Source organism: Felis catus, chromosome A2 (assembly GCF_018350175.1).
Source record: "Felis catus isolate Fca126 chromosome A2, F.catus_Fca126_mat1.0, whole genome shotgun sequence".
NCBI classification, from domain to species: Eukaryota; Metazoa; Chordata; class Mammalia; order Carnivora; family Felidae; genus Felis; species Felis catus.
The window spans coordinates 121,456,321-121,482,361 of NC_058369.1; the positions used below are offsets into that span (position 1 = coordinate 121,456,321).

General features: G+C 41.6%; 2 protein-coding genes across 3 annotated transcripts in view; both read right to left on the reverse strand.

Annotated features, from left to right (window-relative positions):
* The window catches only part of SCRN1 (secernin 1), a 63,728-nt gene extending 59,613 nt beyond the window's left edge, over positions 1-4,115 (reverse strand). Inside the window, exon 1 of the mRNA XM_023250464.2 lies at positions 3,944-4,115. The gene's annotated coding sequence lies outside the window, so the exon portion shown is untranslated. The remainder of the gene's footprint in view (positions 1-3,943) is intronic.
* Positions 4,116-10,200: 6,085 nt separating this feature from the next.
* FKBP14 (FKBP prolyl isomerase 14) lies at positions 10,201-25,079 on the reverse strand. Of its 2 annotated transcripts, none has more exons than XM_019825642.3 (4): positions 24,663-25,079; positions 21,416-21,567; positions 17,954-18,081; positions 10,201-11,403 (listed from the first exon to the last, which is right to left on the reverse strand). In XM_019825642.3, the coding sequence occupies exons 1-4, from the start codon at positions 24,857-24,859 to the stop codon at positions 11,365-11,367; spliced, it is 516 nt and encodes a 171-aa protein (XP_019681201.1). In that variant the 5' UTR covers positions 24,860-25,079; the 3' UTR covers positions 10,201-11,364. The 2 variants fall into 2 exon arrangements, with proteins under 2 accessions (XP_019681201.1, XP_003982951.1); XM_003982902.5 differs by lacking the exon at positions 10,201-11,403 and adding an exon at positions 12,695-15,084 and having other exon boundaries at positions 24,663-25,065.
* Between the last annotated feature and the right edge of the window lie 962 nt (positions 25,080-26,041).

Sequence of the window (26,041 nt, forward strand, 5' to 3'; positions counted from 1 at the left end):
GTAACCATCCCTAAGAGTTGCAGAGAAGAGAGTTCCATATAAGACCCCAACTGGGGGTAAGGATGACAGTGAGGGTAGAAGAGACACACAGAATGATGGAAAAGGATGTGTCTATCCTTGGTACAGGGCAGGTGCAAAGTGCTCCAGGGTTGTGGCCAATCTACCTCAGAGGTAAAGCAAGTACAGATCCTATCTCATTCCCAATAACTCTTTTACATTTCTTGGCTCTTCCATCCATTTGTTTCCCAAGTTCAGTTGAACTTTTTAAAAATTCGGCAAAATGTTTCCAGAGTCCCTCTGGAATATACCTAAAATATTATTTTAATGTATAATCAAGGGGCGCCTGGGTGGCTCAGTTGGCTAAGCGTCCAGCTTCAGCTCAGGTCATGATCTCTCAGTTCACGAGTTCGAGCCCCGCGTCCAGCTCTGTGCTGACAGCTCAGAGCCTGGAGCCTGCTTCGGATTCTGCGTCTCCCCCGCCCTCTCCCCCTCCCCTGCTTGCGCTCTATCTCTATCTCTCAAGAATAAACTTAAAAAAAATAATATATAATCAATATGCAAATTATTAATGAGGTATTTTAAATTCTTTTTTTCATATAAATTTTGAAATCTGGTGCATAGTTCACACATCTCAGTTTGGACTAGCCACATTTCAAGCGCTCAACAGCCACATGTGGGTAGTAGCTAGTGGTTAGTGGTTATTGAATTGGACAGCATAGACCTAGACTCTCATTCCAATGAAAATGGCCCCAAACTTTCCTAAGGACTGATTATTGCTGGATAAAGAGATCATGAGTGACTTTTTAAAAAATAACTTTGGCGGGGGTGCCTGTGTGGCTTAGTAGGTTAAGCGTCCGACTCTTGGTTTCGGCTCTGGTCACCATCTCACAGTTTATGGGTTCGAGCTCCCCGCTGTTGGGGCAGACCCTCCTTGAGATGCTCTCTCTGCCTCTCTCTCTGCCCCTCCCCCCCCTCAGAATAAATACGTAAACTTAAAAAAATAAAATACCTTTGGCTTACTGTTCTCCAACAAACACAAACTGCACATGTTTACGTATTTCTGAAACGCTTGACTTTATTTAAAAAAAAAATTTTTTTTTTAACGTTTATTTATTTTTGAGACAGAGAGAGACACAGCATGAACGGGGGAGGGGCAGAGAGAGAGGGAGACACAGAATCGGAAGCAGGCTCCAGGCTCTGAGCCATCAGCCCAGAGGCCGATGCGGGGCTCGAACTTGCGGACCGCGAGATCGTGACCTGAGCTGAAGTCGGATGCTTAACCGACTGAGCCACCCAGGCGCCCCTGAAACGCTTGACTTTAAATATCTTTGACATACCAGGGGAATTTAAGTGAATGAATCTTGACAACCCTGCTCTAATGCAAGTTATTCTTTTTTAAACAGCATGCATGGCATCGTCATCAGTCTTCACTTCCACATATCTATCCATACCTAGCTCCTATCCACTTCACCATCCCAAACTATTCTCCCTGTTCCCAACACACGCACCCCCTCCTTCTGCAGATCTTTGAGTTAACGTTACGGAATGCCCAGAAGTATTTTTCATATCCTCACCACCTCTGCGCAAATACTTACCCATGCACACTTCCCAATGTGGCGACTGGAATATGACCAAGAGAATTCAAATTCAGAGTCTAGAAAACCCTCTGTACCCAGTGCCGTTTCAACATTCTTTTAAAACAGCCTCGTTATTTACCTTTTACTTAAAATGAGATGTATTCAAAAGCTATCACATATCCCACTTTGGTTTCTTTTAAAAAGAAATTCACCTAATTGTTCTCCACAAACAAAGCCACTCATGTTTTTCATCCGAGAACGCATTTCTCCCCTTAAAGAATATGCCTAACTTATGTTTTTGGTGCTTAAACATGACCTGGGCAGTTATGAGACCTGGAGTTCGATCCTCACTGCCAGTTGCCAACCAGCCATCTGACCTTGGGCACAGCCCAATCACCCTGCTGGAATCAGCCTCCCAGGCTGTAAAAAAGGGGGGGGGGTGACGGCAGAGTGCTCTCTCAGGTGGCTTCCAGCTCGCCATTCCTGACCTGAGCAGTAATCTTCATCTATTCCGTTACCCCTGAAAACACTTGCCTCCTCAGGCATCCCCTCCTTCCTAAATGAGAAGATGGCTGACGGCACAGCAGTGAAACCGGAAAGAAACGCTGTTTAAAAAAAAAAAAAAAAATCTTAAAATGAGTCACCTTTCAAGAATGTATCATTCTCTGGTGCCTGGGTGCTCGCTCTTGGAGCTGTATCAGTACTTCCAATGAAATTTGCTCTGAAGAACCTGGCATTTGTTATGTACTGTTCTTGGGTGGTGTTTACACTAGACAGTCATCTCGTTTAAGAGCCACTTGTAGGTACAAAACACACAGAAGTTATGCATCGAACAGACATAAGCAGCCACATAAATCGTCTTTAGTGGAGCCTGGAGAAAATCAGACCAAAATCACGGAGTTTTAATTGGGTCTTTGCACCACATTTGGTACGTTAGAGAAGATACTTACAGCTCCCTAAACTTGCCACTTCACCTCCCCAGGACCCCGCCGCCCGCTAAAATTTAGCCTGCTGCAAGAATCAGTCCCTACCCCTTAGGACCAGCCACAGCGACACCCCGGAGAGCCTTCCCTGCTGCGGATTTCCCCACCAAGGCATCAGTCAGGGGTAGCTGATGTTAGCTGTGGTCTGTCTGTACTGCTGCTGCCTGGCCTGATTTTTCATGCTGCCATTTTAAATTAACATAGGTCTCTTCTGCAACCCATGACATCTTCTGGTCAGGCTGGGAACACAGGAGGCCACCGGGAGGCTGGACACAAGTGTAATTCAAGACAACTGCAAGTCAGAATTAAACAGCAAATCCAGAAAGAACCCTTACCAAGTCGGTTTTGAGTCACAGCAAATGACAGCTTCCCTAGATGCACTTGGGTTTGATGGACATTTTAAACCCCTCAATCCGAGTTCTCATCAATTCTCTAAAGTTCAAGCGTCCCTCCTGCTCTGCAAACCACCCTCGTCTCAGACCTCACCAGTGATGTCGCCAAGTAAACGGCTCCAGGACGGACAAGCGAAGCGAGGGCTGAAGTGTATAACCGTAGCAGAAATACAAGGATGCCTTCTACCAATAAGTGTCCCGGCGCCGCGGCGTACCTACCCTGACACCCCCCACCCCCAAGAACCTGCCTGAGGTGGCTTGGGGAGGGGGAGGGGAGTTGTGGCAAGTCCTGCAGCCCGCACAGACAGCAACAGCCTGCGCGTTTGCCCTAAATGGGGGGGGGGGGGGGGGGCAGTGCCCTGGACCTGATTCGTGATCACAAACCGGGTAGACGTGGGCGCAGAGCCAGGTCAAGGACAGCGGGCCCCACCAGGCAGCCATGTTCGCGCTACCCGGGTAGCAGGTGCCTTACCTCCCGGGAAGGTGCCAGGCCCGCTCCACCACCGAGCGAGCTGCGAACCCCGGGAGCAGCCCGAGGGGTGGCAGGGGTGTGTGTGGGGGGATGCGGGCACAGACCCCAGCGGGGCAGCAACTTGGCTCTCAGGAAATGGAAACAGGAAAAGCGCCCGGAGGTCGGGGCAAAGGATGGGGTTGGGGCGTAGAGCGGGGGGACGGACTCAAACTAAGCGGCACTGCCCGCGCCCCGGGGTGGGGCGTCCCTCTCCGGCGCCCCCTCAACCTACTAGCCCGAGTCATCCACCACCCGGGCAGAGGCCATTTCTCCCCTGATTCCGTCCCCCACCCCCGAGCCTCCAGCCGGCCCTTGCCACCACCCGCCGGAATGCCGCCCGGAGTAGCGCTTCCCGCAGGTTCGGAGGGGCCGGGGCTGGCGACGAGGCACAGGGGACGGCGATGGCGGACGCGGCCGAAATGCTCGGGGAGAAGGGGCTGCGGACGCCCTGCGCTCGCAGCCGTGCCCGCCGCGGCTTACCTGCGGGGCGGCGGGCTCCGGGCTCTGCTCTGCGGCGCGGATGCTGCGGCCGCCGAGGGTACGCGTGCTGCCGCGGCCGCGATTACTGCGGCGACATCGGGGGCTGCAGCTGCAGTGGCGGAGGCGGCCGTCGGGCGCTTCCCCCTCCCCAGACTCCCGGCGCCTAGGCCCGCCGCCCCCCGCTAACAGCTGGCCCGGCTCACGTGACCGCGGGGCCCACCCCCGCCTCCCCCACCCGGGCCCCGGGGCCGCGCCGCACCCGCTGCGTCTGGGCCGCCGGGGCTGCAGCGCCGCGCTCGGCCCGATAGGGGAGGGCGCCTGGGAGCAGAGGAGCGGCCGGGAGGGCGACTGTCGCCGCAGAAAGTGGCTCCTTCTTTGCTCGATTTTTATTTCTCGGTCACGTCCGGGGTTGCGGCTCTCTCGAAAGGGGGAACTCAGGCTTTACGGAGCCAGCCCCCCCCCCCCCCCCCGCAGCGCACTCCCGGACTCGGCGGTTGGGTTGCTACGTGCGGGCCTCGGTGCCTAAGCAAAATTTCCCCGCGGAAAAACGTGCCCTGTACTTTGTTGACAAACATGTCCTAGCCGACTCCCCGGTTTTAAAGGTGCCGTCCCGCGTCATGTTGATAAACGAGACCCTACCCTGGGTCCTTGGACATGGAAACCCAAAGAGGTTAAGGAACTCGCCCAAGGTCACAAGGCAATAGTAAAGCCCAGATTCCATCCCAGGGTTAATAGATCCACAGACAGGTGGCAGGTGTGTTGATGGTCAGGACCTGACCATCGTCTGTTACCAGAATAGAGACGCTACCTTTTATAAATTGACAAGAAAAGCGCAACTCAAAGGCTACGAAGAGAGAATTCACGAGAAGAAAACAAACGCACACTCAGCACATGAAAAGATAATTCAAGTTCACTTAACTGCAAATCAAATACACAAGGCAGAATTTTCCATCCATCAGATTCGCAAAAATAAAGTTTTATAACCTCAACGGGGGACAATTTTGCAATATCTTCTCAAATAACAAATATGTATATACAGTCTTTAAGGATTCCACTTCTGTAATTTATCCTATAGATACACTGATACAGGTGTGAAATGATATGAGTACAAGGTTACCCATTGCTACATTATTTGTGCTAGCAAAGACTGGAAGCAAATGTCCATCAATAAAGGACTGTTAAATATATTACAGCACATCAGTACAATGGAATGCAAACCAGCTATGAAAATTTTTTAAATGGGGAGGATCTGGGACACCTGGGTGACTCAGTCAGTCGAGCAACAGACTCTTGATTTCGGCTCAGGTTATGATCCCAGGGTCATGAGATCCAGCCCCCGAATAGGGCTCCACGCCTAGCATGGAGCCTGCTTGAGATTCTCTCTCTCTCTCTCTCTCTCTCTCTCTCTCTCTCTCTCTCCTTCTGCCCCTCTCCCCTGCTTGCACATTCCCCCCCCCCAACATATAATTTTTTCTTTTTTTAATGGGGAAGGTCTATCTCTATGTACTGATACGAAAGATTTGCAACCTATACCAAGGGAGGTGGGGGGTCAGGACCATGTGCAGAATATCACGTGTTATTATCTGTGGGGAAGAAATATGCTTGTACTCATATTTGTAAATGCATGGAATATCTTTGGAAGAAATCATAAACTGTAATAGTAGATGCCATCAGGAAAGAGAACTGAGTGACAGAACGCAGGGAAGGGAGGGAGATTTTTTTCTCATGTCTTTTGAATGTTATTCCTATGCTTGTGGTTTGCCCCAAGAGTGAATGGAGTGTAGGAGAAGGCTGAGGGAATCCGTGGAAGCACTGCAGGATAGAGCAGTGGTCATATACTCTTGGAGCACAAAGGGACCTTATTGCACATTTAGGCCAACCAAGGAAACTGTCCTTTTACTGTTAACCTATTTCTGTCTTTAGATTAGAGTAGGTGTTTGGGGTTTTGTTTTTTTTCAAAGACGTAACATAGTTGGATCTTGTTTTTCATTCAGACACCCTCTGCCTTTGAATTGGAGCGTTTCCATCAGCGGCTGTTAACATTTGGCAAAGTCTGGAGATATTTTTGGCTGTCAAAATGGCAGAGGTGGAGGAGGTCTCTGCTGGTATCTAGTGCATGGAGGTCAAGGGTGCTATTAAACACCCTAGGATGCAGAGCACGATCTCCCAAAACTAAGAATTATCTGGCCCTAAATGTCAATAATACTGAGGTTGAGAAACTCTGATTCGGACCATCTATATTTAATGTAGTTATCAGTATGGTGAGTTATAAATGTAACATCTTGATACTTCCATTTGTCCCATCTGTTTTTTGTTTGTTTGTTTGTTTAAGTTTATTTATTTATCTGAGGGAGACAGAGACAGTGTGAGTGGGGGAGGGGCAGAGAGAGAGGGAGAGAGAGAGAATCCCAAGCAAGCTCCATGCTGCCAGCGCAGAGCCCAATGCAGGGCTCAAACTCATGAAACCATGAGCTCATGGGCTGAAACCAGGAGTCAGTCACTCAACTGAGCCAGCCAGGTGCTTTTTACTTGCCTTCTTTTGAAGAACTGAGATTTGGGGCGCCTGGGTGGCGCAGTCAGTTAAGCGTCCGACTTCAGCCAGGTCACGATCTCGCGGTCTGTGAGTTCGAGCCCCGCGTCAGGCTCTGGGCTGATGGCTCAGAGCCTGGAGCCTGTTTCCGATTCTGTGTCTCCCTCTCTCTCTGCCCCTCCCCCGTTCATGCTTTGTCTCTCTCTGTCCCAAAAATAAATAAACGTTGAAGAACTGAGATTCTTTTTAGTATTCCATTTTAAATCCATTATTGGTTTCCTAATCATACTGTGTGTTTTACTTTTTTTTTTCAAAATTTTTAATGTTTTTTTTTGAGAGAGAGCAAGAGAAAGAGAGAGAGTGGGGGAGAGGGAGGGGCAGAGAAAGAGAAAGAGAGAGAGAGAGAGAGAGAGAGACAGAATCTGAAGCAGGCTGCAGGCTCTGAGCTGTCACCACCGAGCCTGATGCGGGGCTCGAACTCACAAACCATGAGATCATGACCTGAGCCAAAGTCGGACGCTCAACCGACTGAGCCACCCAGGCGCCTTTGGGGTAGCTTTAACTCTATGGCTACTTTAGCCCTTCTACTAAGGTATGACTCACATAGGGTCTCTAATAAATGTTCCATGCAATCGATAAGGTGATCCTGACTGGTAGAAACGTGAACAATTCCCAGTTTTGTGTGAGCTCTGCAAAGTTTTTGGTGCACAGCTCCCAGTAGTTGTTTCTTCCTCAGCCTTGTGGAGATTCATCATTTGCATGCATAAACTGGTATTCAGTCGATGACTAAAATGCAAACTTCTGAATTTCTTTTCCATTTAGTTTTCTGCAGAACTCTGCCCACATATTCCAACTGCTTTGACCTTCCTGAACTCTGATCACTCTTTCCTCACCCGCTCAAAACAACTGGGCTCTGTTTTTGTTTCCCCTTGTCTTTGCCATGTCTGGTTCAGGAATTGCCTCCACACAGAAGGCTAAGGCGATTGTAGGTCTCTTCTCATTTGTTTCCTTTCTCTTGAGAATCACAATCCCGCTCTGCCTGCTGACCAATGTCTGACCCACGTTGTCTCATCTATTTTGCCCAGTTTTCTAGTTGCTTACAATAGAATAGCAAGTCCCATAGCACATTTTCCTTCCTAGGAAGATGTGGAAGGCCAGGAACACTAATCTTCATACCTCTGAGGAACCAAATGGACTGATACAGAATCAGCTAGGCCCATTATTTAATAAACTATAAATGCATAGTTTATGTATACTTCTAGAAGTTCTTCAACACGTCTAATTTAACAAGAAACATTTATGGAACGCTTGTAGCTGGAATTGTACTTCTGCTACAAAGATGTAAAAGGCATCGTAGCCCCTCCTCTCAGGAAGTCAGAGGCAGGCAAGGAAATTAAGTAGAAATTAAGTAGAAAGGTAATATATGCATATATTCCACGTTCCCATCAGGGTACCATAAGAATTAGGCACAGATAAATATGTGGATCTAGCATATTGGGAAATGTAAACAAGTATGAAAGATGATCATAAATGAGGGTTACCCGAACACAGACCATCTAAAAATATTATCGATGACAATGCTGCCTTTTCTTCTAAGCAGTGTCCCTGTCTGAAGAACCCCGTACAATGATTTCGAGGAGCTGAAGTACGTGTGTAATTGAGAAATGCCTTTCACACATTATTTACAGAGGTGTTTTCCACTTAGTGCTTCTTCTGGTGTATAATTGTAGCAGGAAGAAAAAGATCTGTCACTGGGCAGATCTCATGGGGATGAACAACAGACAGTATTACGTGACCGAGACACTCACATAAGGGTAAGAACGCCCGTGTAATTGCTTTGTATGCAATCTTATGAGAATCAAAAGAGGTGCTGAGAGCAAAGCCATCAGAAAATGAGAAAGAAAGCTAGTGAAGATTAGTCAGCCACCTGTCTTAATTCTATGACAACCATGTTTAGGAGGTTAGTTTTCTGAATTTGGTTACCATAGAAACAAACCTTTAGAATGCCCTTAAATCAATTTACAGAATTACTGCCCATATCGAGTATAAGCAACACTGAGAGATTTTAAGTACTGAAATCTATTTTTAAATTATCTTTAGAATTTAAATGATCCATCGAGCCCTTTGAATATGTAATTTGGACGGCCATAAATTATCTTTTGGCAAAAGGTATAAAATTGTATTTATTGTAACTAGGTGATGGGCTTATAAATTCAATTACTCAAGTATGTCATTTCAGTGAATGTCTTCTATTTAATTTGAAATAACAGCTCCTAAATGTTCTGGATCTGGTTTTAAAAACAAATTATGTATGCTTCACACGCTCTGTGCCTCTAGGAGTCATTCATGGGTTTAGCCACTGTACAGACGATTTAAAGGAGAATCGCTAAGACCTTGTCTTGTCATCATCAAAGAACAGACTAAAAGATTCTATGACCAGACTGGGAGCTTCAACCTAATCGATGTTTTCCTAATTTACGTGTGTGGAAAAGGTCCACCCCATGCTACCCACAGTTTTAAAACAGAACTTGTTTTTAATATCCTGGTGATACCTGAGGCCACCTTTTAATGGATGAAAGCTTATCCAGAATTGTAGACGTTGAGCCTCTTAGATCTGCAATGTTAACACCACTGCTCCCTCAAGATAATACAGGACTTTCAACAGAAGCTATTATTAGTGGGGCGCCTGGGTGGCTCAGTTGGCTAAGCGACCGACTCTTGGTTTCGGCTCAGGTCACGATCTTGCGGTTTGTGGGGTCCGGCTCCAAACTGGACTCGCACTGACAGCGAAATCTCCTGTATGAATATCAGTCCTCTTCTTGGTTATTCTACACAAGTACCTTACCCATTCAATTTAATTTAATTTAGCTTCTAACTTAAGAGCTACTTTAAAAAAAAAAAATCTAGGAGTGCCTGGGTAGCTCAGTTGGTAAAGCAACTGACTCTAGATTTCAGTTCAGGTCTTGATCTCACGGTTTGTGAGTTTGAGCCCCGCATTGGACTCTGTGCTGACAGTACAGAGTCTGCTTAGGATTCTCTCTCTCTTCCCCTCCCCTGCTCTCTCTCTCTCAAAATAAATACATAAACTTTAAAAAATATATAAAATAAACAAATTTAGACTGTTTCAAAATGTTTTCTGCACAAAATAGCTACACAACAATACAAGATACGATTATAATGGGAAAAGAAAAAAACAAACAAACACCTGTATGTGGTTGAATGTTATAATATCCTAGTCTCCTGCCTGTAGGTAAAATTATTATCAGTTATATTAACATAAAATACATTCTAGCAGAGCAAGGCCAATGAATGAGAAAATGTTCTGAGAAACTGGAATTAAAGCCCAAAGGGTCTCCCTACCTTTACTTCATTCTTTATAATAACGAGAACTGTCCCCCAATACCTCAATTCACATTGCGTGTGAAATGTTTTCACTGCAACTGTTCACCAGAAAAGAAATTACCTCTATCCCTACAGCAGTGTGGAATTTTAAATTAAAGAAATGACTTGTAAATTCCCAGAAATCCCCAAGTGAGATATAATTTAGCTGTTACTGAAGACCCAGGGGACAGCATTCACTTTACTCTAGATTTTTAGAGTAAAAAACCTCAGCAAACATCTCATGTAATTTGTTTTCAGATCATAAAATAAAATTAATGTTAGTCTAGGTCCTAGGCACTTAGATTGGCTTTGTAAATTATTGGCTGACTCATACTCACTACAGTCATCCATTTTATGCCAGAGGCTTTATTAGCAGTACAGGAACACAAAGAAATGGTAAACAAAAGAATCCTTGATTAGCGTGCTAGGTGTTTTCAGAACTCCAGAATCTCCCAACTGTTTGTATGCTTTTCTTTTCCTTAACAATAACCTATGTATATCAAAATGAGCCACTTAATCCCTTGGGTAAACCAAAGCTGAAGGAATGAAAAAAAGATTATTGTTGGTTTTACATGGAGAACTACTAGGAACTTTTACCTAAATTATAAGTGAAACATAGAAATATAGGCAAAGTACAGAAAGACAGATTCCAAATCAACCAAAAGGAAATTTAACTGCACGGTATAGACAAGTTTTCAGAGAAGGGAAATCATGTACTAGAGAGAACATTTCAATGACTATCTTTGATATGAAACTATATATATACATATTCATATATATGTATAATCTATTCATAATATATGTATATATTATACATGGCACATAGTTTATACACTACATACAACACATACATATATATATTTATTTTTTAAAGGCAATCTCTTGACTGTATATCTTCTAAACATGTGGGCTATAGATAATTCTGAAAAAATAATAAAGAACAATAATTTTGGGAAAGTTTGGGTCTCTTTTCTCTCTTCTGGTAGGGAAGATGTTCACAAAAACATACTTACTGATGATCTAACTTTTTGCTGTGAGAATTTAGAGTCCTAAAAAATTCCTAACCCTGGGGAAAATAGTATCTCCAGACAACTTACCCTTTTGACTGTACATTCAGTTTTAGGCACAATTAGTTTCCCCAATGACCAATGCTTTACAGAAAACAAGAAAGAATATTCAAAGAAAAATATAGAAGATCGTATATTCAAGGGCAGGGAATTGGTGACGTGAATCATCTCTCAAATTAAGAATCTTAGACCACCTGCATCAGTATCATCATCTAGCAAGTGGGCTAAAATGCAGAACCATGGGCCCAACCCAAGAATGAATCAGCATTGCTGGGGAAAGGGGTCAGGAATCTGCATATTTCACACATATACCATGCACCTCTGGTGTATGCTAGTTTTGAATCACTGCTACATTTCTGCAACATTCAGGAAGCAAAGCAAGCCTCTCATTGTATGTGAGGATGGCACTAGGAAACCAGTGTTTATAAGGTCTTTGTCTTCTGTCAGCCTGGAGCAAGGAGCTGAAGGCAGCAGAGGCAAGGCTGAAAGCAAAGGCAAAGCAATGTTTTAAACAGAGAAAAGAATTTACCCTTCAAATAGACTCCAAACCCTTATGTAAGAATGTATGGATTTCATCGTACTGAAGAGAATATGCAAATCTTCCTAAATAGAATGCTACAGATATTAAGAGAGAAAAGTACCAAAATTTTCATGTTTCCAAATGGGCATAGGAATGTATAATCACGCTTGACATTTTAGGTTTCACTTCAAACAGAAGTGGGTAAGAAACAAAAAGAAAATAAATCAAAACACCCTTATGACCAAGTGCTCTGCAACTCTGGAAAATAAGTTGCTTGTTATTTTTTTCCCAGGGTTATTATTACGATGATAAGTCCCTTTTTTAATAAAAGGGTGAGAGATGTATTTTTTTCCATAACATTCCACCAAGTCCCTTTTTCTCCTCTTGCAGTTTCCAAACAACGCTGAGAAATCATCCATACGCTCAATTCAGTAGGGACAGACAGCATGCTCATATCTAATAGCGCTGTAGATGTAAAGAATTTCCTATATATCATGAAGGGGTACAAATTCATTTCCACAAGCAAAGATTCAAATGGCTGATCCCCTTTCTGAATCAGAAATCATTGTTTCTTGTTATTTTTATGACAACCCAGCATTTCATTTAATTACATTTTACAGTGCTCACTCACTCACTAGGCATTAATCATCATAATGTCCACCTGTGACAAAATAAAATCCCAAACGAAAACAATAGTGAGAACTACCACCCAAACCACACTGAATAAAACCCAACACATACATTTTCTCTGGTACCAAAATTCACTAGCAGCTGTTGCCCGCGATTCTCAATGTTTAATGCTTATTTCAAAACAATTGAAACCAAAGCACAGTTTTTCTTACACATATCTCTAAACAGAGCAGACAAGGGCACCTGGGTGGCTCAGTCAGTCGAGCGTCTGACTCTTGATATGGACTCAGGTCATGATCCCAGGATCGTGCAACGGACGGAGCCCCACGTCAGGCTCCCCACTGAACATGGAGCCTGCCTGGGATTCTCTCCCTCTCTCTCTGCCCCTCTCCCGCACTCACACACTCTCTCTAAAAATTAAAAAAAAAATTAATGTCAAAAAACAGATAAATAAAATAAACAGAGCAGATAATCACGTTCCATGCGTCACTACCCCCCTCTCCTACCATGACCTATCCATCTTCCCTATCCAGTTTCAACATAAAACCTAGAATAACAGGTAAGAAAATCAATAAAGCTGCTAAGGAAACTGGCACTTGAAGAAGGTTTCACAAAACCAATCATTCCCCAAATAAAGTTTATTTTGAAAAGAATACAACATGGTCATATAAACTTAAGTAGGACATATCTAGCAATATTAATGAGTCAAATTATATTACAAGTGAGGTCACAGTTCATGTCTGATTATTCCCACGAATGGAAAGGGGTAGAGGTGCAGCTAAACCAAAGGCAGATGCTTAAAAACGACCATAACCTATTTATATGCTTTCATTTCATGTTTGTGTCTAAAGATTTAGATGAGAATTTATGTGAACTCACATATAAAGAAATACGCTGCCCAAATAATCACAATTCTTTTTGCTTTGCCTGCTTTACCGGAGATAGCATCGCCAATAACGTCTATACAAGGTGCTACCACGTGACAAGCTCTCTCCTTCCCGACGAACACAGCATAAAGCTTTCTGTATTGCGGTTCATAACTCCTCCGGGTTGAGGAAAATAGCAGTGACAATTTAAGAGTTTTTGACATATAGCTGATTTCATCAGAAAAAAGGTGTTATATATGTTCTTCTCAAGAACTTTATGGTCTGGTGAGGAAAATGTCAACAGATAAGTGGCAAAAGTAGCCTGTATATGATGCAATAATTGTTCATGACTCTCTAAAACAAAACAAAACAAAACAAAATAAAAAAACCTAGAGGTAAACAAGCATGAAAGGACTAAGAAACATGCCTGGATCTTCTCACAGGACAGGGTTTTTGAGGCAATTCAGTGCTAACCCCAAGACTATTCAATGAAACCAGAGCCTTTCCTAGATCAGGGGAAGAAGTCAAAAGTACCTACAACAGCCAGTTCACCATCTTCAAAGGATAAGGAGCCAAAGATAAAAAAAAAAAACAAAAAAACAAACAAAAAACAGAGCTGACTGCTTTGAGAGCAAAGTGAAGAGAGAATTAGGTCCAATGAGTTCAAAGGCAAGTTTTGCTTTTTCACTAGTAGAGGGCAAAACAAACATACTGAACTTGGGGACTGCGATCTGTTTGCACAAGTTAGCTGTTGACCTCGGACAAAACAATCAATCTCTTTGAAGGATAATGTCCTCATCTATAAAACAGTTACATTAAGATCCACCAGTTTTTTTTCCCCCCCACAGGGCTCAGAGCAATGAAAATCAAAGACAATGATGCACTTGAGATCACTTTGTAAATGATAAAGAACTATTCTTAGTAAATGGAGATTTGGGAGCTTTTTTAAAGGAAAAGGATAAAAGCCAATTTCAGGTAAAATTATAAAATCATCCATTTTTTTGATGCAGGACAGATTTTTATGCAATAGTAGCAGCTGTGGATCCATGTCATTTTTTGATGAGCAGAAACGGGAAATTTTCGATTGGCTTACTAACTTCTCTCATGATACAATGTTATTGTAGTATAATACATTAGTAATAGATTTTATTCATTAATAAACCAGGAAGGGTAATCTGCTAGACTTAAACATTGACTAGATACAACTCTCTACCTCAGCAACAATGTTTTGACCCGTTATTACGAAGAGCCAGACACATAAATAATTTGTCCAATTTCTCATTATAGATTATTAGTCACTAGGAACCAAACTTTATAAAACTTAAGTCCTGGGCAGAATGTTTCAATGTATACATATTTATAAGTTATTAACTTTGTTACTCACTTCAGCCTTACACATCTCAGTAGAGCAGTAATTGGTTACAAGCCCAAATCAACAACCAGTTTCCTCTTTTCCTTAAGCAGAGACTCAAAGGCAGTTACAGACCCACTGTTTCATTATAACATGAAAATAGTAAGCCTTGGGCTATTGCAAAAGGTTTCTCAAATGTCAGTATCTAACTTGGAGAAAATAGAGGGAAGGAGAAATAGAGGGTGCCGATTTGTTGGGCATGCTTCTGGCTGCAATATTTTAAAATTACAAGTAAGCAAGTAAACCATAAGGCTTCATATGTGAAAGTGGAAAATAGTTCAGCAGTCTTCCGTTCAAAGACAAATTAATTTCTTTTCTTCCCAATAACTCACCAGAAAGAAATGGGCACTTAGGAATCTTAAGGGGTTTTTCAAATAATATTCAGAAAAAAAAAAAAAAAAAAAAATATATATATATATATATATATATATATATATATATATATATATATATATATATATATATATGTATATATAACCAGAACAGGAACAGCACATTATTTAAAAATGAGACCTTCTTTTAAAATGGTTGCCCTGTCTTTAAGGATGGATGCCATATAAAATGGGCAGATGTATCTTTATAACTCATCATGTTTATATGTAAATTCTCTGGCAGATATAAATCCATCTTTGTCTTCATCTTCTTTATCAAAAATATCCTCCACCAAAACATCATGATGACTTTCATTCACCACTGCACCATGCTTTTCAAACTCCTTCTTTAAATACACTTTAACCTACAAAATAATGGGTCTCATTAATAATTCTAATTCATAAGACACCCACACCAAGCCTGTTAATATCACAGAGTGGACTGGTAGTTTACTGGATTATATACAACAATGACTAACCAACTGCTTTACAATATATCATTGGATATATTTCCAATGACAGTAAAGGAATTTTTTTTTCTCCTTAAAAACTGTTGCTATACTGCTCCAATATAGACACAGAATATTGCTCAGAGGCAAAGATAAGGTTTATATCATCCAGTAGGGCACCTGGGTGGCTCACTTGGTTACACGGCCCAGTCTTATTTTGGCTCAGGTCATGGGATTGAGCCCAGAGTCGGGCTCTATACTGACAGCTCGGAGACCTGAGACGGCTTGGGATTCTTTCTCTCCCTCTCTCTCTCTGTCCCTCCCCCACTCATACTCTCTCTTTCAAAATAAATAAATAAACTTAAAAAAAAAGAAAAAGAAAAAGAAAAAGAAAAGCACCCAGTGAAAGGATACTACCTGCTCTTAATCTGAGGCTAAATAAAGCCAAGCATTTGAAAAACTGTAGTCTTTCATTCCATTGAATTATCCAGATCTCTAACTAGGGTCAGAATTCCAGGTACTTCTCTCTTAAAATCAGATTAAAGAATGGCATTTAAAAAATTTATTTAAAATTTTTTTAATTTTTTAAATTCCAGTATAATTTACAGTGTTATACTCATTTCAGATGTACAATATAGCGAGTGATTCAACAAGTCTATACATTACTCAGTGCTCATCATGATAAGTGTGCTCTTAATCCCCTTCACCTATTTCACCCATTGCTCCCACTTGCCTCCCCTCTCCTAATGGCATTTTTTAATTTAAGTAAGTGTCTGGTAATAGTCCATGCTGTGGATCTGGCTATGACCATGCCTCATGACCTCCCAATCTCAGAAATTAAAGCAAAATCCAGCCTGATGAGTGCTTACACTAAAAATTTTCACTCTCATTCAGATATTTAAAGACATAAACAAAATCCTGTTCCCAATTACCCACTAGATTGACCATAATGCAGTTTAACCTGTATTTTCATTTTTAATCAGAGCTCTATTACTCCTTCTGTTAGATCAGTAATTTCAAGTCCTCCTTCCTGCCCCTATCACCAATATACAAACATATGACATATTTATTTTTAAGATTAAGGAGATTGAATGAAGTTGTTAAAAAAAAAAGATGATAAGGCCAGATGGATTAATGTGGAATATATCCCTAGGATATACTGTGAGAATAAAGCAAGATGTCAAATATTATGTATATCATGCTATTTTTTGTGTAAGAAAAGAGGAAACAGGAATATGTATTCATGTTTGCTTGTATTTGCATAAAGAAACACTGGAAAGATACATTAGAAGCTAATAAAACTGGATGCAGAAAGGGACAGATCACATAGTAGAAGAGGATGTGGGTGGGAGAAAAACTTTTTAATAAACACCTTTTTTAATTGGATTGATTTTTTTTTAATTTTTTTTTCAACGTTTTTATTTATTTTTGGGACAGAGAGAGACAGAGCATGAACAGGGGAGGGGCAGAGAGAGAGGGAGACACAGAATCGGAAACAGGCTCCAGGCTCCGAGCCATCAGCCCAGAGCCTGACGCGGGGCTCGAACTCACGGACCGTGAGATCGTGACCTGGCTGAAGTCGGACGCTTAACCAACTGCGCCACCCAGGCGCCCCGGATTGATTTTTTTTTAATGTTTATTTATTTTTGAGACAGAGACAGAGCATGAATGGGGGAGGGGCAGAGAGAGAGGGAGACACAGAATCGGAAGCTGGCTCCAGGCTCTGAGCCATCGGCCCAGAGCCCAAAGCGGGGCTCAAACTCACGGACCGTGAGATTGTGACCTGAGCTGAAGTCGGACGCTTAACCGACTGAGCCACCCAGGCGCCCCTGGATTGATTTTTTTTTTTTTAAATATGCTGTATATTTAAGGTTTTTTAAATGAAAGGTTACTGAAATTTACCTTGGATAGAAAAAAGTCCTATGACTGGTAATAGTACAAGGTGTTATAAATTTAGTAGCTGTAGATCATGACCCTATGAGTTCATAATAACTTCGCTTATTTAAGACTTAATCATTTCCTGGCCATTAGAATGAAATTGATCGAAACATAAAAAGGGACTTGATTTCTGACCAGCCAGGCCACAATGGAGAATATGCGCAGACAAAAAAACTGAGTAGCTCTCTACCTCCAATCCTTTCCTCACAACAGCCAGACTAAGACAGGTATGTGTAAAAATGGCTGCGAGAGCCTAAATGAATTACAGGGTGAAGACTTCTTCCTTTATCCTTACGCAAACACCAGAACTAAGAGGGGGCTGGGAAAGGTCTTCCGCTCTAGAAAATCCAGACCAGAGTCTCCTTTCTCCAGGTGCTACCCAGAACAAAAGAACCCAGCAGGTGGGCCGTTTGCTGCTAAATGCCAGGAAATTACAACAAAGTGCATTTAACAGCCAGTTGACAGTTTTAAACAGAAACTGTCAACAGGAGATATTTCTCCAGCCATCCACATTTCTTATATAGCAACTTCAAAATGGGAATTGTCTTAGCAAAATGGACCTTTCAAAAACTCAGAAAGAGGGAAGGATACAGTAAACCTTAAACATGGTGGGGTAGGGGTGGGGGGAGAGGGAAGCAAAAGAATGAATGCTGTTGAGTCTCAATATGTTTCTCTCCAAAACAATGATTTCCTATTTTTAAAAGAGCCAATATTCAAAGCATCAGTATTATAAGAAAACTTACAAACAATATTTTATCCAAACAAAAATAAATTTTCTTTAGAAGCATATTTTTTAATAAGTGAGAAGACACAAGCAAACAAAGGAGTAAGAAGAAGGAAAGATCACCTCATCTTTAGAGAGTTTCCAGTCATCATTAAGATCCATCTCTTGGAATGACTCATGGGATCTTGGTCCATTTCGAATCTCCAAGAGATCAATGTTGAATATCAGTGTACTCTCTGGGGGAATTTTACCTGACATGAAGAGAGACGGAGGTTAACTTTTACTTAAACAATCCCAAAGTTTTGATGACAGGAAACTTATGACGCTGAACAAAATATTCTTTTGATTGAATTCAATGAAGAGCCTTCCTAAGGCTATCACATGTGATGTCAATTACTTGTAACTATATGTTACTCGAACAAATAGAATAGCAAAGGAATAATCCAAACTGGTAGATCAAAAGCAGTCTGTGTTTGGCTTTGCAATTACAAACTGTTTCGTGCACACAAACACACACATACATACAGATGTGCCTGATGGCCTGGTATTAAATTTCAAATAGGATTAAGATATTATATATTACATGTCAAGAATGACTTAAAGGGCTGTAGATAATTCAGAGTTAATTATAGTACAAGTGATTTAACTAACTTTGGGGTGGGGGGGTGGGGGGGTGCACAAAAGTCCTGACCTAGATATACATAGACTAGTAGCATTTCTACCACTAGGAGGCAGTATCTAACTGAGAGAGATCTGGTGTCCCAGGAGCCGGTATTAAAGCTTAAACTTGCCCCTCTTTAAGCCTATTTCCTCATTTATAGAATGCATTTATAAAATGCAGAATCTGTTGGGAAGACGGAGGAAAATAAAGCTATGTAAAATATTTAGCATTCTGCTTCATAAATAGTAAGCTCTCAATGTATTACTAAAACATAATTCTCTTATAAGCTTTAAAAACAATACAGAAAGGTTCAACAATTTCAGACTTGGGAAACACCTCCTCTGATATAGAACATATACATAATTATATACATATTCTGAAGACATTTCATGAGAGAGAAGAAATTAAAACAAATTTCTGAGAAGGGAGATAAAAATCTTTTAAAACATGAAAAGAGCTCTATTAAAAGTCCCAGGGGCCTTTTCAAAAAAATACTTTCTGGGCAGTATGAACAATTTTTTTTTTTTTTCAATTTGTTTCCTTATAACTGTATTTAACATAAAGGTCTGGGTAAACATTACAAATATTTCTTAGTCCCCCCCCCCATCCAAATCCCACATATTTCTGTCAAAGAGCATTTGTTAAGTATTAAAGAGAACAAAACTTACACTCTGTGCCCAAGCTTACCATTCCAGATCTAGACAGAGAAGGGGCATGCACTAGGTCGTTGATAAAACTGGTGTCTTTCCAAAGGAGACATGCAAACGTGGTACCAAATGACTACAAAATTAGTGTTAAATACACATTAGCAGAATTAGTTTCATGGCTCTCAGTCTGGACGAAATGACTCAAATTTAGAACTCTGTTTGTCCTACAGTAAAATTGAGTTAAATACAGTATGGAGTAAGAGTAATGGATTAATTCTACATATACATTAAAGGTGAGGCAATAAAGATACAGCAGGAAGGTGATGAACATCAGAGAAACATTTTCTAGATACCTGATTTTCTTCTCTAAAGAGATGATTATCATAATAATTGAATTTGGTTAGTAAATTCCATTCTATGCATAAGATTTATACAGCAAGTTCCATTTTAGAATATAATGTTACAAGGGCACCTGGGTGGCTCAGTTGGTTAAGCATCTGACTTCGGCTCAGGTCATGATCTCACGGCTCATGAGTTCGAGCTCCAACTCGGGCTCTGTGCTGACAGCTCAGAGCCTAGAGCCTGCTTCATGTTCTACGTCTCCCTCTCTCTCTGCCCCTCCCCCGCTCATGCTGTCTCTGTCTCTCAAAAATAAATAAACATTAAAAAAAAAAGAATATAATGTTACACATATGGCATTGACTTTCTTCTCTGGAAACTGGGGTTAGGATTCTCACTTTGTAACTTGTTAAGTTTAGACCTAGGGATACTATGAAGTCTGTTATTGCTACAGTATCAGAGTGGATCCCTGTCTGGTTCTGGTGACTACTTAATAAATTTTTTTCTTCATTATGGAATGCATGCCCATTGTAGAGAATTTGGAAGAGACAGATCCAGAAATAAAAATAATTCCGACCCATCCATTGTTAACATTCTTAATTATTTCCTTGTGATTCACTCTGTGTGTGTATATACTTTTTTCTAATACTTACTCTTGGATATAGTATAGCTTTATTTCCCACTTTTGTATATAACATTATATCTTACCCATTTGGATATAATTTTTTTAATCCTTGAAATGCTATTTTTTAATAACTGGGCCATATTTGAGTTAACCCTTCTCATTACACATTGAAGTTGATTTCAATATTTTTGCTATTAGAAACAATGTAGTGGGGCACCTGAGTAGTCCAGTCTGTCAAGCTTCAGACTCTGGCTCGGGTCATGAACTTGCCCCGTGAGTTTGAACCCTGCATGGGGCTCGCTGCTGTCCCCACAGAACCAACTTCACCAACTTCAAATCCTCTGTCCCTCTCTCTCTGCCCCTCCCCTGCTTCTACGCTCCCTCTCTCTCTCAAAAATAAACATTTTAAAACAATGTAGCAATGGACATGCCTGTCCACAAATATTTCTCCTGATACCTGATTATTCCCTTAGGTTAAATTAGAAAGGAAATATATCTTGTGCAGGAAACGTCATCTGGCCTCTTGTAAATAGCCCTTTGGAAAGCTGCGTGGGTCCCCACTCACACAGCAGGTGTACATCCTGGAACAAACTAGCACAAAGTCTCCTGGAATCAGCTAGCCTATTTGCTTCTATTTTATAACACTCATTTCATGTCACTCCATCAGGTTTTATAAGTGAATTATAACAACAGTTATAAAACAACTTTAACACAAGAATGAAAACAACCCCCCAAAAAAAGCTTTGTTAAAGAAAACTTCAGTTGTGAGCCCCCTGCAGCCCACATCTAAACCCCATTTAATACCTGAATAATCTATATTTCACGTGTTCAACTCATCGAAACACTTATGTGGAATAATCTTTCTTTTTGGTGTTAAAATAAATTGATGACTTTCAGCTGGGGAGGATGAAAACGTTCTGAAACTGGATAGTGGTGATGCTTGTACAACAATGTGAATGTTCATAATGCCATTGAATCGTACAGTTAAAAGTGGTTAAAATAGAGACCATTATTTTGTAAGTATTGTGCCATAATTTTTTAAAAACCATTCTTTTGGTTAATATGGTGGTAAACTGTTAATGATAGGGTTAAAGGTTCCAGAACTTTGTATCAGTAGTTCAGTTGACCATTAAGATAGAATGGCTTTAATTTGGCCATCTCAAATGATAATCAAGATGCAATCATACTTAAAAAAAATAATAATACACATCTTCTACTTCTGGGGGAAAAATACATACTAGTTACGCTGACTTCTGTTTCCTAATCCAGAGAAGAACCCCAATGCTGTAGTAAAAATGTGAAATTGTTATTACCTTTTCCTTCTTTTCCATAGCCCAGGGCAGGAGGAATGGTGAGCTTTCTCTTCTCTCCTACACACATTCCCTTCAAGCCCTGGTCCCAACCTTTGAGAGCCTCCAGGATGCCCAAGGTAAACCAAATGGGCTGACCATTGTTATGTTTGTGACTACAATAGAAAGAAAACATATTAGAACTCTTTAGTAACTTTCTTTTTTTATTGATGTGGGAGCATTTTATTCTACCAATAAGTGATTCAGTTTGGGAATTAACAAAAACAGCTATACACATACACACAAAACCAGGTTAATTTTGTAATGATTTAATCCACTGCCCCTATTTCTTGATGCAAATTTCATACAATTGAATCAGGTAGAGAAGGGCAGAGGGAATAATAATAAAAACAGTTAATAATTATTTGAGATTTACTGTGTACCAGGTATTACCCCAAATTCTTTGCCTCTTTTAACTCCGTGAGAATGATCATATGAGGTAAGTACCATCATTTCTCCATTGTACAGAGGAGGAAACTGAGGTTAAATGTGCTGGTATTTGATCTAACTCCAAACTTCAAGGTCTTAACCATAGCGATGCTGTCCCAGGAACGTCATCCTGGGCAGAAGAGGGAGAAAATCATGGAAAATGGGTGAATTTGGGAAGAAAGAGAAGTTAAGGAGAAGTTACTGCCAAGACAAATGGGTCCACACCCACATGGACACTGGAGAGTCAGGAGCACAGCATCTTCTAGTCTGCCTATAAGCCCTGCTGATGTACAGTCTCGCGATAGCTCTGACAGGTGGAAACGGCTGCTCTTCAACCCGAACCCCACCTAGATGCTGCCTGCAGGCATTTTCTGTGGGGCTGTGCAGGGAAACCTGGGGGAGTTGTCCCTCAAGGACTGAGGAAGAAGGAAATGATCCAAATACCCTGGCTTAGGACCTGGAGAGAGGCCAGCCTAAGAAACCCAGCCTGCCAAGCTACTGGGGGGCCTGAGGGCTGAATAGCACCTGAGCCCCAGTTCACTCCTTTTTGGTACATACGGAAAGTATTCTCAAGGATATCGTATAGGTGAGAATGAGAAATCACTCTACTAGGTTTCATGGACACCATGGTTAATTACTAAATCTAGGTAAAAGCCATTACTTCCTCTTTTCTTAATTTCCCCCTATGACTAAAGAAACAAATCGCCAACTGTAGAACACTTGGGAAGGCTGGAAAAGAATAAAGAAGGAAGAAAACAATCTGCCACCCAGTGCTGACTACAGTTTTGGTACATTTCTTGTCACAGCTAAAGGATTTAAGCTATTTACCACACAGGCTATTATTCTAGACATGGCAAACATGCTCTCCAACAGATCACTTGATGGTACTGCTTCATAAAACTCAGGGTTAGCAGTTCCTGACCATTTACACTGAGGCCGCATGAAAACCGTCCCCTCATCAGGTACCAGAACTTTATTTATTTATCTTTTTAATGTTTATTTCTTTTGAGAGAGAGAGCGAGAGACAGAGTATGAGTGGGGGGAGGGACAGAGCAGAGGGAGACACAGAATCCGAAGCAGGCTCCAGGCTTTGAGCTGTCCGCACAGAGTCCAACGTGGGGCCAAAACCCACAAACCCGCAAGATCGTGACCTGAGCCGAAGTCAGACGTTTAACCGACTGACTTTTTTTTAATGGGTACTAGAACTTTAGTAGCAAACTGCTAAATAATGTTGTATGGCTACCACCAAAGGCCAATAGGTTTTTCATTCTGAGACCTGAAAGACATCAGGCTGTATCTAAAAGAGATCAGACTAAAAATAAAGATGCAGTTGAAAATTTTAAATGCAAACCTTAATCTTGTTTAACATCTACTGTGGCACTGGCCTTGTTGCTAAGAAGATGGAGCTGTTGAGAATTCTATGGCAAGCCACTGTTTCAGAAATTTTTGCAAAGGCTAACAGAGTTCAGAGAAGAACGCCATTCATTTCTCCAAAACCTGACAGACCAGGTCTGAATGCTCAATAAAGGCAGTTCATCCGAAAATGAGGTCTAGGATGGGCCACAAAGCTTCACTACTTTAGTTCATGCCATTTTCTCTACCTGGAATGTCCTCCTTGCCCCCATTCTCCACCTGGAAGGAACCCTCCACCCATCTTTCGAGACCCATCTCAATTATGATCTCTGGGAAGTCTTTCTCTTACCCTACCCCCCAGAGCATCATTAATGCCAGACTCCATTATGCTTTGCAAACACTTTGAACACTCTGTACTACATAGCATGAGCTATTTACTTGTCGTCCTCCTTCCTGTAGATGATGTACTGCTGGAGGACAGGAGCCCACTCTTAAGTCACCTTTGCATCCTCAAGGCCTGACTTGTGATCACTCGAGAAGGGTTTGTTAGATGGACAGATAAATGAATGGACAAGGATGGAGAAGCCAAAAAGTTTTAATCTCCCTAGTCTCAAGCACAGGGCCTAACATAAAAGAAATGCTCAATAAATAATCTTGGAATGGAATGAAGAGAATCAATGCCTAATTAGAAATCATTACCCTTGTAAAACATCCATGGTGCAATTTCTTTGTTCGTATAGAACAGAATAATGATAGTGTAACCACTTGAAAATCATTCACTATAGTTATTGGATTAATCTTTCATGGCCATAACCATACCCATCAATGAAATCTTTGAATTTCTAGAAAGAAAAAAATAATGAAACAAATCATGGTACTATACCTTGACCAAAATGTCATTTGTACGAACAAAAATTAAACAGATCAATAGGCTAGCATTAGCATACCCTACAACAAGCAAATAAATGATTGTGTATTCTGCCCATGAAGTCCCTGCGAAAAATTTAAAGTAAATTTCACCTACACCAAATTCAAAATGGAATTGAGTCATTTTCCCTCGGGAATGGAGTTTGGGAAATAAAATTCCTTTACAGTTTTTTTCTACTTATTGCCTAATTACACACCTAGATACTTCTGCAATATGTCAAAGATTCTAGTTCTAATTTTTATAGTAAAAATTAACCTTTATCCTTACCACACGTTTCCAAGTTCCAAGGAACTTCAAAGGCACCGTTATTGTCTTTATTGTTTTTAACCAAATTGTTTGTCTTGATTGTCTTTAAACAATTTCCTTGCCCAAAGAAGGAAATAACAGATTTCAATTTTTCAAAAGAGAAGTGAAACCTGATACAGGCTACCTTTCCTGCCAGAGAGCTCGCACAGGTCGATGGGTTCTTCACTATTTTACCTGCGAGGTGTAATCACTTACGTGGAGTGAAATAAGGAGCCATCCTTTTCTAAGTAGCCTTCATAGTGGACCAACATCAAATCTCCCCCTTTGGTCTTGCGATGGCAGATGAACGGCTTCTGGAGCACCTCAATCTTCACTTCTGGTTCAGGGATCAGAGCCCCACTCAAAGAAGTGACCAACAACGTCAGCACCGCGTTCCACAAAAAAAGCCTCATGCTGCTGGCGCAGGAAAGTTCCTACAAAAACAGAGAAAGGGCCCCCGACCTCATAGAACTAAGAAAGTATTTGAAGGCTTCAAGACAACGGCCTTTGGCAAGTTCATGACTACCGCTTCCCAGCAGACGTGGCACACTTACTACGACAACTTTCCCACGTAATGCGAACCCGCCTCTAAAGCGTTAAACCCCAAACCCGGGCCTGACTGGCTCTCACAGGTTGGCTCTTGGAAACGATGGCTCCCCATTGGCTAGCAGTGCAGTCCGCCGGAGCCTCTCAAGCCAATGATGCTGCAATAATTACAGCTGGGCGGAGCCAGGACTTGGTCAGGCCGCGAAGCACAGGGAGGGGTCCTAGAGAAAGGCGGATTAAAGAATTCCACGACCTTGGACTTTGGGAGATCCCTGGGGAACGCAGCTAACCGGAAACTCCTCCGGCAGATTTACAGCTGTGAAGTTCCCCGGCTGTGCGTGCTGAGCCCCCAGGCTAAGTGAAAAGGTAGCGGTATCCGGAAAGGCCTGTTTACTCTTGCGCACGCTGAGAGGTTACTCCCCGCCCCTAGGAGTCCACAATCCTGTATTGTTACTTAACTTACAGTATAAACGATAAAGGCTTAAATATTTCTGTAGGGTTCGCAAAGCGCATTCCCGTTGCGTAAACCTCACTACACTGCCAGTAAGGCAGGTTCTTTAATCCCATTTAAATGATAAATGTATCTGGGCAAGGAGAGGTTAAGGGTCCTGCTTAAAATTGTTCAGCCCCAAAGCATTTGAGCTCCGCCTTCAAACCCGGTCTTCTGATTCATTCTACAACACCGCATAATGTTATGGCTGCTAACAGTTTATCACTTAGTGACTTTAATGTGGAAGGTAAATAATAGCTTCTATCGCGGATACGGACGTGCAGATCTCCACTTTATAGAAGAAACAGTAATCACAGTTACGAGTTACACTGGCTCATCTTAGCTTAAAATTATTAGCTTTACATTTTTCGCCTAATTTCAAAAGCAACACCTGTTCATTACAGTCCATTTGGAAGGAACTGGAAAGCACGAAAGTAGGTTTTCCAGTTAAAATAAAAGAGCCGAATTAAACATGAATTTCAGATAAACAACGAATCCGTTGTTCTGTATTTTTGCTAAATCTGGCAATCTTATGCCAAAGAAAAAGAGAAAAAGAGAT

Bases quoted from the DNA above. Each gene is read 5' to 3' on its own strand.
- FKBP14 (XM_003982902.5), bottom strand. From the start codon at position 24,859: ATGAGGCTTTTTTTGTGGAACGCGGTGCTGACGTTGTTGGTCACTTCT. The intron at 21,568-24,662 runs GTAAGTGATTAC...TTTCTATTGTAG, and splicing joins GGCTCCTTATTTCACTCCAC to TCACAAACATAACAATGGTC. The intron at 18,082-21,415 runs GTAATAACAATT...TCTTCATGTCAG, and splicing joins CTATGGAAAAGAAGGAAAAG to GTAAAATTCCCCCAGAGAGT.